The sequence below is a fragment of the Dromiciops gliroides genome, chromosome 4 (assembly GCF_019393635.1).
Source record: "Dromiciops gliroides isolate mDroGli1 chromosome 4, mDroGli1.pri, whole genome shotgun sequence".
In the NCBI taxonomy this organism is placed as follows: Eukaryota; Metazoa; Chordata; class Mammalia; order Microbiotheria; family Microbiotheriidae; genus Dromiciops; species Dromiciops gliroides.
In genome coordinates, this window is record NC_057864.1 from 375,874,497 (window position 1) to 375,887,233 (window position 12,737).

Here is a 12,737-nt window from a genome sequence, read left to right on the forward strand (position 1 = left end):
AAAATAATCTTCATTACTACTCAAAAAATGCAAGAGACATAGGAATACAGGCACTGTGGTTTACAGTATTTTTTTTAACAGCATGATTTTCACTAAGAACAGAGGAAAAACGGTGAGGTGGGACAATTAAAGAAATGGCATGACAGATAATAATTCCCATATAAAACTCCATGAAACTCCAATGCCTCAATTAAACCTTTTTTTAACAAATCCTTATGACTATAATTTAGATACAGTATGAAAATGCTTTACATAGCCTCTGATTCCCTACTTTATTGCTTTTACTGAGATTGTTTTTAAATCTAATTTTTCTCAAGAAAAAAATGAGAAGTCTCTACAAGGCACTGTAGGAACTCTAAGCAACACTATATTAAATATTTCAATCTAATCTCACACCCCTCAGTCCTAGGTCTAAAAGTCCCAAACTCGAGTGAGTGAGTTCAAGTACACATTGGCAAAGAGAGGACAAGAAAACGAGACTTACTGTTTTCATCCTCTTGAGAGGGGGGACTGCCCACGTTACCACCACTGTCTTCACTGCTTTCTATCCTGCTGCCTTCATCTGAAGTGCTTGGCTCCTCCTGCTTGGGAGCTCCTTTAGCTGGTGATGCATCAGGCTGTACCATGTAGACATCCACTTCCACTCCTGCAAGGAAGGTGGATCCTGCAGCTCCTCCCTCTGGCTCCAAGCTCCCAAAGTCTGTCTCAGCAGAACCAGGTCCTGCTGCACAACCCTCTTCCGCCTCCTTGCCATTCACGTCGACCACCTCTCCCCTGGCTGGGCTGCTGCCACTTTCATTCACTTTGGTTGTTTTCTCTGCTGTGAAATCTACATGCGGAGGTGGCACGATGAGGAACAGTTTGGGCTTCTTTGAAATAGGAGGTGGTTTCCTGCAGGGTGAGGAGCCATGTGTCTTTTTTGGAGAGCTGGGCTGCTCCTGGAGCAATGCAGTTCCGAGGACAGGAGATTCTTCATCCTGCCCAGAAGGCTGCATGCCTTCCTCAGCATTTGTTCCTGAAAAGGATGCTTCAGAGCCTGGGACAGAATGAGCTGCATCTCCATACCTTTGAAGGGTGGCAAGCTCAGCTGCCCTGCTGTGCTGACCCCAACACGAGCCCTTTGCAGGAGAAGGAAGCGTGTTTTTAACGGGGACATTCTGGGCTTTGCTGCTGTCTACTCCATTGATACTCTCTCTGTGTTTCAAGGTAGAAGATAGCTTTAAAGGACCCTGTGGCACCACAGAATTATTTTCCTGAGATTCCGTTTCAGAAGCTGGTTTGCCTGGCTGTGCTCCTGATGTTCCTGGGGGCTTTTTCACAGGCCTCAACCGTACCATCTGTAATGCTTTAGTGGTTATTAGGGGCATTGGTGGTTTAGTGGTTTCTTCCTTGGTGAGAGGCTGTTTAAATACAGCACAGGAAGAATCCTGCTGGCTACACTTTTTAAAAGAAGGCCAAGCTTCTTTCATCAACTTGGGGTCAAGAGGTGGAGCAGGTGGAGGAACTGAAGGGGGAGAGAGAGATGAAGGAGGAGGTGGCAAGGAAGCAGCTGAATCTGGCATACTGAAGGATGTGGGGGGAAGAGGAAAGCATGTATCAGTTGGAAGGAAGGAAGAAGCAAGGACTTCTGGTGGTGGTGGAGGGAAAATGGGGGAGTGTTGTACAGTGGATGGCTCCAAGGCATCTGCTAGAGGAGGAGGAGGAGGAGGGAGAGGGGAGTGATCAAGAGGAGGAATGGGAGGAGTGCCTATGGCTGAATCTAACTTCTTCATATTCACACTGCCTTCAGTTGAAGTATTGGAAGAAAGAGAAGTTGAAGATGAAGAGATGGATACTGAAGAGATTAGAGAAGATTTTCTTTCAGGCACTTTAGGCTTCAACTTTGATTTTCCATTTCCTGGTGAGATGGATTTTAAAAAGACAGGCACTGGGGTAAGCGCTGTAGGGGTATTTGACTGACTGGAATAGCCACTAGATGGGGAAGTGACCCTGTGAGATTTCTCTGGAGAAGTGTTCTTTGGTTTGGCCAGTCCACCAGACACTTGTGGAACAGGCGTCCTGGACCCATCCTGGAGATGGCTGGTGGCAAAATCACACAATGGGGCCACAGTGTTAGGTGGGCATGTACCACTAGATTTCCCCTGATCTTCCTGCATGCCAGTGTAGTCGATATAATAACCCCAAGGATCTCCATACTCCGACTTGACACTGCTTGTGTCACTCTGAGATGGTGTGACCGCACAGAGGGAGTATACATTTGGTGTTGTGGCTGACACCATGCTGCTGCTTGTGCTGACCGTGCTCTGGCTGCGTGAACGAAGGGGCCATGGATCCTCATAATCGCTACAGGGGCTTTGGGAAGGTGAGCTACTGTCTTTACGCTGCAGATTTAATTGCAGGGAATGCTGGAGGGTTGCAATCAGAGTCTCATTGAGCACCTGCCCATTGGGCTGGGTTTTTTTCTTGGGGGACCTTCGAAGGGAGTCTGTTCTGAAAGGTGGAAGGGGAGGTTTCTTTGCTTTCTTTAAGGAAATATTTCGTGGCAGAGATTTATCACAGTGTTGTGACTGGTCACCTTGGTTTTTCTGGGCTTTACCATCAAAAACATTAATCACACTGTGCCTGGGGTTCCCAAAGCCATCACTGCTATTGCACTGATCTCCTGATTTTAGTCCAGAATCCATATGCATGGAAGTGTAGAAGCCATCATGTTCTACTGAGTAGACAGAACTTGCGTCCTCTTTGACTGAGGCCTGGTCTAAACTGCTGCTGCTCATGTTACTAGCAGGAGTAGAATAGCCAGGAGTAATACAAAGTGGCTTGTGTGGGGATGCCCTCTCATTACCTGAGGCTTTATATTCCCAGGACTCTGTGATACTATGTGTTCTATCACCTGAGTAACTGGACTCACTCTTGCCATCACTATCCTGGGAAAGGCTTAAACAATTCAGGTTGTTTCTGCAGTTATAGGAAACATTCCGGGAGCCATTCTCCTTGCTTCCTGGAGCACTCAGAGAGACATCTGAGTCACAGAGGGGCACCATCATGACCACATTGCTGGTCTGTGAATGTCGAGTAGAGCTACTCTCACTCCAGTTACCCCTGGAAGACTGAGGATCATCTTTGATGGCACTGCTGGTGGCAAGATTGTCTCTAGACTTCATCATCTTTGCATAAGATAATGAGCTGGTGATTTTGCTGTCCAATTGGCCAGTATTCTGGACTGTGTGAATAGCAATAACCTCTGATGATGAAGAAATTGTGGCATTTGCTATGAGGCTGGTAGAGTAGGTTGCATGAGGAGAAACAACACAGGCTGGGCTTGTTTTTTCACTTTCAAAATGCCTCAACTCTTCAGATTTGGGCCTTGATAATGCCCCAGACCTTGAGCTACATCTCACATGCTCAAGGCTCTCATCAACTTGTAGCTTACCTATCTGATAGGAGAGAATCCTAGCCAAGTCCTCTGTAGGGTTAACACCGCCCTGTGGTGGCTCTAGTGGCTGAAGGGATACTCTTGTTCCAGGACGAGGAAGGCTATGGAAACCTCCATCATTGTGTAGTCGTGAAGGAAACACAACGCCTGCAGAATCACTCATCACTGACATATTCCCTGATGAGATAGAGAACTGGCTCATCTGGGCAGCAATACCTTGCCCCTTTTGGGCCCTGATTCTTCTCATTGAAGGTGGCACAACTTTCACTTCATCAGTCTGACAGCTGGAGTCCCGGGTTTCAGAACGCTGAATGACAGATCTATAGTTGTCAAGCCTTCCTAGTGTGGAGTAGTGGTCTGGGACATACATCGAGTGACCACGGAAGTCATTCTGGCTCATACCAGTAGCTGGAGATAAAGCAGAAAAACAGTTATTAACCTGAAAACAAAATGACGATTGGGTTCATCACCTTTCCCCTAATATACATCCAGTACAAAAGCCATTTGCCCTGATTCTTGGACAATTTTAACAAAATAGCCTGTTTTTTATTTGATTTTTTTCTCCCCTTCCATTGACATTTAAAGCAGTTCAAGTATCCATTGGCAATTGCTAGGGGAAAAGCTCATCATGTAGTTATGTATCTCTCTCTTCCTTTATTTTTACATTCTCTGATAGACTTGAGTACTATGTTCAGAGCTCAGTAACCAAAGCCCCTTAAATCCTATGAAGATAATAAATATCTCACAGATCACTTAAACCCAACCAAAAAAAACCTGGTCTATTTCCACACCTCCAGGACAAAGAGAAATACTCTTTTCTCCATGGCTACAGACAGGGTGGTTACTGGTCTGGAACCCTTATTCCCAAACATGGCTATATGTAAATGGCTGAGCCATAATTGATTATTCAGATGCCATTTGTGAAGCATATTGGCACAAATAGTGTTAATGCCACTAATATTTTATGTAAGAAGGCATTCCTGAGGAAGAGAAGTCTGTGATTTACAGACCCATCTGTGTTTTAAACATTTTCTTTTCCATCTTAAACCATAATCATCTGTTGGTGACATTCAAAATTTCAATAGCAATCTGTTGTGTTATAGACAAAAAGAAGTGACTTCTGGTGAGGCATAAGGAATAGGAATAGATGAAGTTTTGCCAAGCAAAGTTCTGATCCAGTGAAAAATTCTTCAAATTCTCATTATTTCTTGGAGCTATACATCAAACAGAGCAGAAATGTATTCTACAACTAAAAACAAGGAACAAAACATAGAGGGTGTGAGGAAGGAGTAAGAATAAGTAGAGCTAAACATAAAGCTTTCTAGTTTCCCAGGAAAGACCAGCAGTTTAAAAAATATTCAGGGAGCCAGGAACTTTGCCAAAGTGAAATGAAGAAGTTAAATAATGCATAGAAATCACTAAGATAAAATAAATAGGGATGAAGTTCACCACAGTAAGAAATAAACATCCCTTTCCAATTCTGTATTACTGTCTGAGCAAGAATCTGATAGAATTGGTACCAACAGTAACCACTCTCTTCTATGTTGCCAGTTCACATGACACAGTACTAGCTATGACTTAAACAATCACTCATCCATTTTTTCATCTCTGATTTGGAATAACTCTTCTGTCATCACCTCTGCTTTGCTCCATCACTGTTGTCATTGGGGTGGATCCATCTTGGGTTTAAAAGTCTAAAAATCTTCCCAGTTATAGAAAGGTTATATCAATATGTTAATAGGAAAAATATATTATTAGGAAGTTTGTATCAACAGTATGCTAGATATTACATGGAAAAAGTGCTTCCTACAATGCCAACTCAATGTGCTTGGTTTCTTTCCTCCTACCATGATACTGAAGAAAATTTTTATCTTTGGTCCTCTCTAAGAGGTGGGAAAAGAACGTTCATATATCCCACTGAAAGTGAGATATGGTCAGAAAACATATTGTCTTTCCTAGGAAGTAGTCACCAATGTCAAAACAGAAGGAAAATGACATCCATTCTTGGGAAAAGGGAGTGAAAGGTAAAGGGATCATCCACTTAATTAGAAAATGATGGTGATAGTGACTGAATGGACTTTATGACTGCATAGGGTTAAACTTCTAGTCATCCAAGCATAGTACCCCATTTCCACCAAAAATGAACATTTGGGATATATGTTTTTCTGCCAGTGTTTTAGCTATCTTTGAATCATCAAAAGTAAATTATACTGGGTATTTGCCTTTAAAAGAATTTAGAAATAGGATATTAACTATTTACAAGGGGAAATAAAATATTCTGCATTGCTTCAGGCCATAATTCTAAAGCCAAATTCAACCTTAATTTCCAAAATGGTAGTAAAATCAATTATAATTTTATGTAACCAAACCTACGCTCATGATATATAATGTCTGCATTAATTATTTTGTTATGCCATGAATGTATTCTACTCATCTGAGTATCAAGAAATATATAAACAAATATTTTTAGAAGATTATATAGGTCTTTAGAAAAGTTCTCTCATGTTAATTATAATATAACTGACTCAAAGTATTCTTGAACTTTGATCTGGAGCTGCCTCTACATTTTGGAAATGTATGGAAAAGATGGCAAAAATGGTTCTGATTTTTGAATCAGGGATAGAGATTGGACTTGTGCTTTCATTGTGAAGAAAGCTTCATGTATGCAGGTGGGCAACTTTTCTGCAACTTACATAGTCTTAGAGTTGCCTAGAGCAGAGATGTCAAACATGTGGCCCACAACACTCCTAAGTGTGGACTGAACCAAATTAAAATTTAACTGGGAAATGTTTAACAAAATAAATACAATATAATGGAGATAATATTAAGATGTGGCTTCCTAAGAGAATATGAGACTCACAGACATCCTTTTGTATTCTTGAGTGGCGCCTGTTTACATTTGAGTTTGACATGACTGACCTATAGCTCCCAGAAGTTAAGCGATTTGTCCAGGGTCACAAGGGCTGTGTCTGTCAGAAGTAGGGTTGGAACCCAGGTCTTCCTGGCTTTGAGGACAGCTTTTTATCCTCTATACCACACTGCCTCTTCTGATTTTAAAAAAGAAAATTAAAATATGATTTATTTTTTCAATCCCTTAATCACCTAATACTTAAAAGATAGCTGATACCACATTAAGAGCTAAAATATTAAATAGGGTAACCACAGTTCAATGGAAATTTAATAGTTTTAAAGATGTTAAATGGAAATATCATCTTTTCCATGTTTCTTGTTTAGAACACTAGGTAATTTGATTCACAGATGAAATGACATCATCAGGGGCTATTCTAGATAGGCTTTGGGGGAAAATAGTAATTATGACCTATTTTTTAACAAATATGATGACTCTTCAAAAGAATATTTACATGATTTACAATACTCTACAATACTTTGGTATATAATATACTTCCTATTCTATTATATGAAAAATTAAGGTTTTGATTCAGATTTAAAAAGCTCAAATCTGTCAGAAACTGGAAAAATATTCAGAAAACACATCTTTCAGATCATCAGTATGGAGGCACTAAAATGAAGTATTTTTTCTTAGTGACTGTCTTAAACAGTCTTTATTTACCTATTATATTCATTTATTATTACCTATTTTTGTTTTATTTAGCTATTTTACCATAACCCTTTCCTTCCCATGCCACATTTAGAGATTATCCTTGATTATTCAAGGGAAATGTGAACAAAGATATTTTTGCTAATGAAAAGCCAAAACATTCAGAGCTTCAAAACCTAGATGTCTACAGTGTAAGCCAATAGAGAGAAAGAAATAGCCAAAGACGACAGGAATGGGAAATCTTTTAATTATCTTTGACATTGCTAAATTTTGATCTGCTAGAAAATTATCTAGATATATTATATATTCCCACACTCCCAGTGTCAAATTCTCTAGTTAGCCTATTTACCCTAGGAGAGAAAATAGAGCAGATGTCTCTTTTATGGGAAATGAATATGATTTTATAGTCTTAATTGACCTCTGGCTATTGTTGTAATGCTTCTTCTTCACCCACAGTTTCACTGTAAAGCTCAGTATTCTTGGGTATAACAGTCCTCACTCCTCCTAGCAGCTCTCCATAGAATCTCAAAGTTGGGAGGAACATTACATGCAGTCTAATCCAACTCATACATGACAAGAATCTCCTCTGTAATTTACCCAATAAGTGACTATCTAGCTTGCGCTTGAAGACATCCAGTGAGGGGGGACATGCTACTTGCTGAGACAGCCCATTCTATTTTAGATGGTTCTAATGATTACAAAGGTACCCCCTCCTCCCCTTGTAGCAATCCTAAATTTGCTTCTTTGAAACTTTCATCCATTACCCTTAGTACATTAAACTTGTTGCTTGCCATTGAGTTCTATGAGCCTGGCCACCTAGATGCCATTCCTTCACTGAAAGAACATAATGTAATTACTGGAATGTAGGATGCACTGTGAACTAACTAACAATATTGTTCCATCAAGTGGCCCCACAGGACAAAAAAGAGAACTGAGCAATGGCCTTATGGTATTACTTGGTCCAATGCCATATACTCAGATAGTAATGGTGAACTACATAGCTCTGTTTCTAGACTCTTTCCTGTACGTATGTGTGTGTGTATGTATGTATGTATGCATGTATGTATGCATGTATTTAACAAAATTCTGTCTGTTCTCATCCTTAATGTTTCTATGTATAATGCACAGGCTACTTGGCCTCTACTGAGAAGAGCACTAGATTTGGAGTCAAAGGAGCTGGTTTGGATTCCCAATTTGTGATCTACTTCCTGTAAATCCCTGGAAGCAAGTCAGTTTCCTCATCTATACAATGTGCTATATGACCTCTGAAGCTCCAGATTTTGATCTACAATCATCAGATCTTACATCAGGAGTATGGGTAGGCAACTGCCTATATGATATGACTTGATGACAACTGAAAACCCAGCCCATCCAAGAAATTCCTCTCATTCATTTGCCAAAGTACCTAAATTTTCCATTGTTTATTGAGTCCTGCTCTGATGTTTCATAAAGGTACTACTGGGTACTTGAAGGCAGGAACCCAAGTTCTGACATGTCCTAAACCAAGCCAGAAAGGCTTGAAGCATAAGTCCCACAACAGATTACCTGTTGCTCACTGGATTCATAAAATACAGTGATTGATATCAAAAGAAACAAGAACAATAGTAACAATACCAACACCACCACCACAGGATCATCATCCTACATTCTTGAAGCATTCTGCATGTGATATCCAAGGACCAAAGTGCTGCTTTTTTATAAGTGTTATTTACCACCACCACCCTTTCCTAAGAATGTTCTTTTAAGTATTTTCAAAATTTTTTGGTGATTCAATAAATATCATAAACATTTGGGTGGGGGAGGGAATCCATGAGTTCTCTGATGACTATGTGCTAAGGCATGGAATGGCTGAAATCTGCATCAAATGGAGGCAATATGCAATATGTTAGACTTGGGATAATAGACTATAATAATAGACGTCTCCTTCAGAAATCATCTGTTAAAATTCAAATGCTTATCTGAGATTAACAAATTAACCATTTGCATAAATATTAGTTTGTCAGATTAGTTGGCCATTGCTTAGTAGGGAGTGAGTTCTTTAAAGAGGGGGCAGATACACTTTGATGGGAGAGGTTACAAGTGTCCTCAAAAGGGCAAGCCTGGCAAGTGTATTGCAATATCTACCCTGTTCAGAATAAGGTCCCTGTGGGAAAGGGTAGAAAGCAATTAAATAGACTGTGGTACACCTAAAGAGGAGGGATGACAGGAAGAAAATAGAGAAGTTAAATATGACTGCCATTCATTTCACTGTTTTGCGGGCACTTGGCCCTGCTTCACTTTCTTATGAGAAAAGAACACTCCTTTACCTTTGTAGTGATTTTTCATCAAATCATGTGGATTTGGGTTAGTAATAGCCATGATTTTTGCTATCTAGGAGATGAAGCTACAAAATATTTCTTTGAAAATTTCTTTGTTAGAAGGAAAAAAGGCAGAGCTTGTTTGCTTCAGGAATTTTTAAAAAGCCTCAAATAAAAGGGGTACAAAAAGAGCTATATCACACTGGATGTATTATTATAGTATGACTATATTATTTAAAACAAGACAAACTAGGGACCATGCCCAGTTCTTTCAGACCCTCATTTTTACTGGCAGAAGCCAGTTTTAGGATCTTGATGTAAAGAAGACATACAATACATGCTATAGCAGAACCGTTTGTTGCCAAGTTATGATAAAACTGGGAATAACAAAGTATTGAGGAAGTGCAGTGCAATTCTTAAGAGCTATCAGGCTTTAGCATTTGCTTTAAAAGGAAGGAAACAATTTCCAAAGTATGAAACTTAGAGAAAAAGCATCCACAGGGAGAAGAGTTAAGAATTAGGAAAACTAGAACTATTTTGATATTCCTAGAGTCTAGAAAAAAATCACTTTCTCATACATCATTACAGAAAATAAGATTAGAGTTGTTCTAGATATTAAGGGGAAAATTAAAATTATACTGAAAGCATTTTAGAAAAATGTAGAAATGAAAAAAGAGGTTAAAAACCCTACAAAGTTTTAGTACAGGGTAAAGAAAATAGTGTTAGTAAAAAAACCCCAAAACTTGTAAGTATCCTAAAGGCAAATTAATAAATGTTGATATCTGTTTTCATGGATTTTGCTGCTGGCAAATAAGTCCACTGAGGTAGCTAGTATGTGAAATACAATCAATGTTCTCTAAATTATTTTCAAACTAAGTTTTGGATATGTTTTATTGAAGACGCAATTTCAACACCATTGCCAAGTGATCCAGTTATAGTCCTTTCTTATCTGAAGATGGAATTTTAAATTAAATGAAATCTTAAATCCTGAATAATAAATATACCTGTGAGAATATTCAAAATCCCAGGAATACTGAGATGATAACATACCTCATTGAGTTGACATGAAGAGAATACTTTATAAACCTTAAAGCACTGACTGCTGTAAATATAAATTTCTACAATCCCAGTTCAGACTTTAGAAATACTCTCCTCTGTCCACCACCTCACCCAAATTCACCAAGCTAGTCAGTAATCATGGATTAAGTTTGCTTCAAAAAACCTCATGTAGGAAGGACCCCAGCCCACTAGAATCATAATAGGCCATCAGACTGTATTGGTTTTATGAGCATGAGTAAATGGGATTAGTTTAGTAATGATAGGCAGTGAGGATGAAGAGCAATGAAATACAGTACTGATGAGCCATACCTAGCTCCTTTTGTATGTTGTCAGGGATTCCTGTTATAGTCTTTCTCCTTTTGACTTTCTTCGGTCGTCTTACAACAGTGTCTGTGTAAATTAGAGACCGCCGAAGGCTGGCTTGGCGGTCGAAATTCTCCCCTAATGTAGAGTAGTGGAACAAGCAAAGCAAAGTTAATTTGAAGCACGCTGACACCATGCACTTTCTTCCAGTAGCTTGTTGTAGAAATGAAAAAAGGCATTAATAATGATGTTAGCTCAGTCATATGATGAGAATGTTGGTTTAAGGGGGAAAAAAAAGAGAAACAAAGCCCACTATGACATGGAAGCTGGCTTCCATGCTTTCAGTACCCATGTGCTTCCCAAAGTAGCAAAACCAGAAAGGAATCTCCCAACCACTTTCCAAACACAAGGCAAGGCAGCAGCAAAATGTCTTCCTATCACATTTGAAGTTAGAAGAGGGTTACCGTATTTTCTACATAGAGGATCCCTTGTTATTGAATTGTTACTGAATTGCCTTATGTGGTTCCAATCACTCCTGTTATCCTCCAGTATTATAATTGCCATGAAGACAGAAAGACCTTTATATCCTCCCACCTTGACTAGCATAATGCCTCACACATAGTAAGCAAGTTATAAATTAGCAGATGAATGTCCCAATGGATAACTGGTGTAAATATGGCAATTTTTATGATATCCAAAAACATTCACTGGAAATAAAAAGACTTATAATGACGGTGATTTTCCCCAATGAGACCCAGTAACACTGCTGGATGTAGTCAGAGCTGAAAAAAACCCAACTGATAATAATACAGCCATTTAGGTTCATGCTACATTCAAACTTGAAATGCTAGTGGTAGACCCACGTGACTTTCTATGGCTTAAGTTTGTGTAACTGCCCATACACGCCACAAAGTAAATTTAAAAGGGGCAGTAACTGTCTCATACAGTTTTTGAGCTGTCAAAAACCACTCCCATTTTTAAAAAAGCAGTTCTTTCAGAATAAATTCTTTTTTTCTATTAGTCAACTTATTTTCTTCAAAAAACTGAGTACTAGATATAAATACTGATGACATCCATCTACTATCATCATTATAAAGCAGGGAAATTATGAAAGAGTTCAAAAAACTCAAAGCAAGTATTTTTTTAAAAAAAATAATAATAACGATAGCTAACATTTATATAGTGGTTACTATGTGCCAGGCACTTTACTTTGTTGTTGTTGTTTCGGTGGGGCAATGAAGGTTAAGTGACTTGCCCAGGGTCACACAACTAGTACGTGTCAAGTATCTGAGGTCATATTTGAACTCAGGTCCTCCTGAATCCAAGGTGGGTGCTTTATCTACTACCAAGCCACCTACTTGCCCCCCAGGCACTTTGCTAAAGACTGTATAACTGTTACCTCATTTGATCCTTACAAAAGCCCTGAGAGGTAAGTGCTATTATTTTCCTCATTTACAGTTGAGGAACTTGAGGCAGAGGTTAAGTGACTTGCCCAGGGTCACATAGCTAGCAAGTATCTAAAGGTAGATTTGAACTTATATCTTCCTGAGTCAAGGCACTACTGTGTCACCTAACAGAAATGACAAAAATCTGTAAATCTCTTGTAAAAACAGGTTTATTGGGGGCAGCTGGATGGCGCAGTGGATGGAGCACCGGCCCTGGAGTCGGGAGTTCCTGAGTTCAGATCCGGCCTCAGACACTTAATACTTAACTAGCTGTGTGACCCTGGGCAAGTCACTTGACCCCAATTGCCTCACTAAAAACAAAACAAAACAAAACAAAAAAAAAAAAAAAAAAAAAAAAAACCAGGTTTATTACAAACATAAAGGACAAATGATCTCATAAAAATGGAATACAAAAAACAAAACCCAAAAGCAAAGCAGATTGACAGCCCAAGTTCAATATTATTATCCAAAGACCATTTTCCCCCATTATTTTTGTCACTAAATTTGGTCCTGATAAAGGAAAGGTGTGCTGAGAAGGCCCTGTTATAATGGAATATAACAGGATGTACCTTTGACTAAAGGAGTCACTACTATGCAAAAATAACATAAAGAAAGTCTGGGAGAGAGGTAAACCATGG

At 39.3% G+C, this 12,737-nt stretch overlaps 1 protein-coding gene across 4 annotated transcripts in view; it reads right to left on the reverse strand.

Moving 5' to 3' along the window:
- NHSL1 (NHS like 1) overlaps positions 1–12,737 on the reverse strand; it is a 295,287-nt gene that overhangs the window by 9,199 nt on the left and 273,351 nt on the right. For 2 of the 4 annotated variants that reach the window (XM_044002291.1, XM_044002294.1), the window contains exons 5-6: positions 10,661–10,792; positions 485–3,844 (exon numbers count right to left, since the gene is read on the reverse strand). In XM_044002291.1, the coding sequence (XP_043858226.1) occupies positions 485–3,844; positions 10,661–10,792 (3,492 nt within the window). The remainder of the gene's footprint in view (positions 1–484; positions 3,845–10,660; positions 10,793–12,737) is intronic. The other 2 variants (XM_044002292.1, XM_044002293.1) reach the window with 1 other exon arrangement.